A 6137-nucleotide genomic window follows, 5' to 3' on the forward strand; every position below is an offset into this window, starting at 1 on the left:
TACCATACGCATCTTTTGCCCTCGAGTTCCTGAGAGAGAAGCGAGTGACTGTAGCATCAGAGACCTCTGGAAGGAGAAGCCAGGTTCACCCCAGCTACAGGTGATCAACTGAACCGCTGGAGCTAGGGGCCAGGGCCTCCACTGAGTCCATACGATACAGGGCCTCCACTGAGTCCATACGATACAGGGCCTCCACTGAGTCCATACGATACAGGGCCTCCACTGAGTCCATACAATACAGAGCCTCCACTGAGTCCATACAATACAGGGCCTCCACTGAGTCCATACAATACAGGGCCTCCACTGAGTCAATACAATACAGGGCCTCCACTGAGTCCATACAATACAGGGCCTCCACTGAGTCCATACAATACAGGGCCTCCACTGAGTCAATACGATACAGGGCCTCCACTGAGTCCATACAATACAGGGCCTCCACTGAGTCCATACGTTAAAGGGCCTCCACTGAGTCAATACGATACAGGGCCTCCACTGAGTCCATACGATACAGGGCCTCCACTGAGTCAATACAATACAGGGCCTCCACTGAGTCAATACAATACAGGGCCTCCACTGAGTCAATACAATACAGGGCCTCCACTGAGTCCATACAATACAGGGCCTCCACTGAGTCAATACAATACAGGGCCTCCACTGAGTCCATACAATACAGGGCCTCCACTGAGTCCATACAATACAGGGCCTCCACTGAGTCAATACAATACAGGGCCTCCACTGAGTCCATACAATACAGGGCCTCCACTGAGTCCATACAATACAGGGCCTCCACTGAGTCAATACGATACAGGGCCTCCACTGAGTCCATACAATACAGGGCCTCCACTGAGTCCATACGTTAAAGGGCCTCCACTGAGTCAATACGATACAGGGCCTCCACTGAGTCCATACGATACAGGGCCTCCACTGAGTCAATACAATACAGGGCCTCCACTGAGTCAATACAATACAGGGCCTCCACTGAGTCAATACAATACAGGGCCTCCACTGAGTCCATACAATACAGGGCCTCCACTGAGTCAATACAATACAGGGCCTCCACTGAGTCCATACAATACAGGGCCTCCACTGAGTCCATACGATACAGGGCCTCCACTGAGTCCATACGATACAGGGCCTCCACTGAGTCAATACGATACAGGGCCTCCACTGAGTCCATACGATACAGGGCCTCCACTGAGTCAATACAATACAGGGCCTCCACTGAGTCCATACAATACAGGGCCTCCACTGAGTCAATACAATACAGGGCCTCCACTGAGTCCATACAATACAGGGCCTCCACTGAGTCCATACAATACAAGGCCTCCACTGAGTCAGTACAATACAGGGCCTCCACTGAGTCCATACAATACAGGGCCTCCACTGAGTCCATACAATACAGGGCCTCCACTGAGTCAATACAATACAGGGCCTCCACTGAGTCCATACAATACAGGGCCTCCACTGAGTCCATACAATACATATACATATATATATATGTATATATATATATATATATATATATATATATATATATATATATATATATATATATATACATATATATATATATATATATATATATGTATATATATATATATATATATATATATATATATATATATATATATATATATATATATATATATGTGTGTGTGTGTGTGTGTGTGTGTTTGTAGTGTTATTTGTGGACAGAGCCAGAGCTAGACTTCCTGATCCACTCCATACCAGGAGGTGGCGGTAATGCACCAAACAGCCGTTTAAACAATAAACGCCAATAAACGTCAAAGAAGAAGAAGACGAAGAAGAAGAAGAAGAAGAAGCAGCAGCAGCAGCAGCAGCAACCCTCTGTCTGCGCCTGCGCGAGCCGTCAGACAGCAGCAATGGCTCCCAATGCACCTTTTACCTTCGAGTGGCAGACGGAGCAGATCATCCAGTGTCTGCTGGAGGACCAGCGCGCGCACGCGCTCCACTGTGTGTTCGACGCGGAGCTGGAGGTCGACAGTCCGATATCCAACGGTGAGTCAAGGGTTCGAGACCGGAAGCTTTCACTTTCATGTGGTCACAAGAGACCTCAACGGGTTTCAGACAGTGGCGGTTACTGTGTGTGTGTGTGTGTATATATATAAAAATACATCCTGTGTGTGTGTATAAATATATAACTCCTGTGTTGTGTGTCATCATCTCATCAGAGGTGTGTTAGTTTTGTACTTCCTGGTTCTTCTTGATGACCTGCAGGTTTTTTTTGTTGGGCCTTAATGTTCATAACCCAGTGATGAGTCTCTTCATTAAATGTTCCATTATTGTTGTGTTATTGATTCTCCTGTGCGTTCCTGTTCATCGGTCTCAGACCTCACCGCTTGTTGTTGTTGACATCCTACAGTACAGACCTCCAGCTGTTAAGCCGTGTGTGTTTCCTCAGACGGCCCTTTTGACCCCGCGCTCATAGCTGGTAAACTGAGGACTGTGGCCGACGCCCTGAATGATGACGTCACCTTTCAAGCTGCTCTGGCCGAGCTGAAGCAAGCAGCAGCCACAGAGGTTTCTGTTCTGTACTTTGACTTATTGTTGCTACTTCTGTCTGTCCTTCTGTATTGTTGCTACTTCTGTCTGTCCTTCTGTATTGTTGCTACTTCTGTCTGTCCTTGTGTTGCTGCAACAGCAACGTTTCCCTCAGAGGAGCAATGAAGGCTGATCTCATTTTATTCTACATTAGTCCAGCAAAGGACCAGAGGTTATGGACATGGCTTCTACCTGTTGTGGTCAAGGTGTCTAAGCCTTTTGATGGATAGCTACACACACTCACTCACTCTCTCACTCACACACACACACACACACACACACACACGCGCACACACACAGTACAGTAGTGTCATTCTGGACTAATAATACATGTATTACATGCAAATTGGTTGAAATGTAGTAAATGAAGTAGAATTCATTCAAAGTACAAAGAGAACAACATGGTCCATAGGTTTCAATCCCTGCAGTTATTTTGCTGATTGGACAGTTTTCATAGCATTTATTCTGCGTAAACACGGCTCCAATGAATCTGAAATTCTTTGGATAGACTAAACGACGAGAGGTCTTAAGTGTTTTTCTTTGTGCGTCTTCTGAATGAGGTCATCGGGCCTTCGTGCTCCGGTGAGGTCGTGACCTTGGCTGTCTTCTCAGGCGCTGGAAGCAGCCTTCAGCCACGGCGTGGAGGCCCTCTGCCGGGCGCAGGTCTCTCAGAGGGCCGAAGTGGCCCCAGAGATGCAGCTGATCCGGGCCTCCGTGGCCCTGGGGCTTTACGTGAAGAAGTCGTCCCCCGAGATGAAGCGTAAGATCCACAGCGTCATGACGACGTTCCTCAGCAGGCGCGTGGGCCCCTGGGTGGATCAGCAGGGTGGATGGGTAAGAAGGTTTCATGTGTTCATATGTTCATCACTGGTCAGGTCAGGTGGAGAACTACGACATACATAGAACTCTTAATACATTAGATGTTAATAATTATAATATGTATGACTCCACACCCAGTCCAGTGGTGCGGACCAATCAAATACTGCACAAAGCAAACGACAGGAAGTTTCCTTTCCCGTTGAGCCGCCGCTGACTTCCAGATGCAACCACTGATGGACGTGGAGCAGATGAAGATTTTGCTTCTTCAAGAACAATCCCCTTTTGTCATGAAGTGTTCTTCAGTCACTGCACGTCATGTCAGTGAGGTTCGTTGAGCTCTTCCTGAACCTTCAGTGACGTCAGCATGGTGGCCCTGTGCTCACCCACCGCTGAGAGATAAAACCGCTCTGGCCTGATGAACCCAACAAGGAATAGAAGACAAGCTTATGTTACTGTGCTACAGTGCTATTGTGCAACACTACTACAGTGTTACAGTGCTACTATGTTACAGTGCTACACTACTACTATGCTACTGTGCTACTGTGTTACAGTGCTACAGTGCTACACTACTACTGTGTTACTGTGCTACTGTGCTGCTGTGCTACAGTGTTACTGTGTTACAGTGTTACAGTGCTACAGTGCTACACTACTACTGTGTTACTGTGCTACAGTGTTACAGTGCTACTGTGTTACAGTGCTACACTACTACTGTGTTACAGTGTTACACTACTACTGTGCTACTGTGTTACAGTGTTACTGTGTTAGTGCTACACTGCTACAGTGTTACAGTGCTACTGTGTTACAGTGTTACTGTGTTACTGTGTTAGTGCTACACTGCTACAGTGTTACAGTGCTACTGTGTTACAGTGCTACTGTGTTACAGTGCTACACTACTACTGTGTTACTATGTTACAGTGCTACACTACTACTGTGTTACAGTGCTACACTACTACAGTGTTACTGTGTTACAGTGCTACACTACTACTGTGTTACAGTGCAACACTACAACTGTGCTACAGTGCTACAGTGTTACTGTGGTACAGTGCTACAATGTTACTGTGTTACAGTGCTACAGTGTTACTGTGTTACAGTGCTACAGTGTTACTGTGTTACAGTGCTACAGTGTTACAGTGTTACACTGCTACTGTGTTACTGTGTTACAGTGCTACACTACTACTGTGCTACAGTGTTACAGTGTTACTGTGTTACACTGCTACTGTGTTACTGTTACAGTGCTACACTACTACTGTGTTACTGTTACAGTGCAACACTGCTACTGTGTTACTGTTACAGTGCTACACTACTACTGTGTTACACTGCTACTGTGTTACTGTGTTACAGTGCTACACTACTACTGTGTTACAGTGCTACAGTGTTACTGTGTTACAGTGTTACTGTGTTACACTGCTACTGTGTTACTGTGTTACAGTGCTACACTACTACTGTGTTACAGTGCTACAGTGTTACTGTGTTACAGTGCTACACTACTACTGTGTTACTGTGCTACAGTGCTACAGTGCTACAGTGCTACAGTGCTACATTTTTCTCCACACATGGAGAACCTGTGCAGTTAAACCCAGATGAATATTATCTGTACGTCTGACTGAAACGTGTGTTTCTTCTGTTTGTTCCAGGACAAAGTGGTGTGAGCCTTTCTGCGGTGGAGATCCTTCACCAGGTGGAGATCCTTCACCAGGTGGAGATCCTTCACCAGGTGGAGATCCTTCACCAGGTGGAGATCCTTCACCAGATGACCTTGTGGAGCTGCTGCAAACCCCAATTTAATCACACACTGAAGTTCATTAGACTTTCACTTTTAGACCACCTGGCTCGAATTCCAGGTTCTAGTGATGCAGCTGGTTGACGCAATCATCAGAAAACACTTTGTATTACAACATGATGACTGATATGCCAGTGATAATGTACTCCACTACTGAAACATATCTTGATTGTCTCCAGAAGAGTTTTGTGTATTTGTTTTATACATTCATCTATGGAGCTGCTCACTGAACTAAATTCATTTAATTTTCATTTAAATGATTTAATGTAGCTCTTTTTGCTTGCCTTGTTATGATCACAGTAGTCGATGTCACAGCAATGAAGCTGTTGAACAGGCCACGCCCACGCTGTGCTTTCTGTTTATGATGAGGAGATGATTTCATTCTGCTGCTTTGCACAAACGGGGACGGGTACTCTATCATGTCTTAAGCTATGAAACCCTGTTCAGTGCTATAATTATTCTCCATTATATTCCACTTCTGCTCACATTTTACACAATGCATGCAATTTAGATTTTTTTTTTTAAAGGAAATAAGAATATGAACTGTTTTTGTTTTATACATCTTGGTGAACAACTTGGGACACATTTGGTAACTTTGATATGTTTCTTAAAGTTCACCAAATCATTTGAATTAAATGTTTTATTCGCAGCTTGTTGAAAATGGGATTTTTCTTTTTTGGTCATTTCTTTTCATTTCAATAAAAATGGGAAAAAGATTCCTGAATTATGTAATTCTGGATATAACATTTAGAGTTATGGTTGTAATACAATAAGCATGTTTTAGCATTTTATTAACAAAACCAAATGCTAATAAGTCAAAGTGCTTATTTTCATAATAAAATGCCGGTTTGGATGTTTCTGAAAACATGCTGCGCTCATGCAGCCTGAGAACTGGAACAAGAACAGTAATGTGCCATTCATATCCCCAGAAACATGTGAGAAATTAGAGGATAGGTTTTTATTTGATCACAATAAA

General features: G+C 44.5%; 1 protein-coding gene across 1 annotated transcript; it reads left to right on the plus strand.

Moving 5' to 3' along the window:
* The first annotated feature begins 1801 nt into the window (after positions 1-1801).
* LOC306736219 (bcl-2-like protein 15) lies at positions 1802-5877 on the plus strand. The gene is made up of 4 exons (XM_079217828.1): positions 1802-2019; positions 2423-2541; positions 3175-3396; positions 5016-5877. The coding sequence occupies exons 1-4, from the start codon at positions 1884-1886 to the stop codon at positions 5028-5030; spliced, it is 492 nt and encodes a 163-aa protein (XP_079073954.1). The 5' UTR covers positions 1802-1883; the 3' UTR covers positions 5031-5877.
* Positions 5878-6137: the final 260 nt, after the last annotated feature.

Source organism: Taurulus bubalis (genome assembly GCF_910589615.1).
Source record: "Taurulus bubalis genome assembly, chromosome: 5".
Taxonomy (NCBI): Eukaryota; Metazoa; Chordata; class Actinopteri; order Perciformes; family Cottidae; genus Taurulus; species Taurulus bubalis.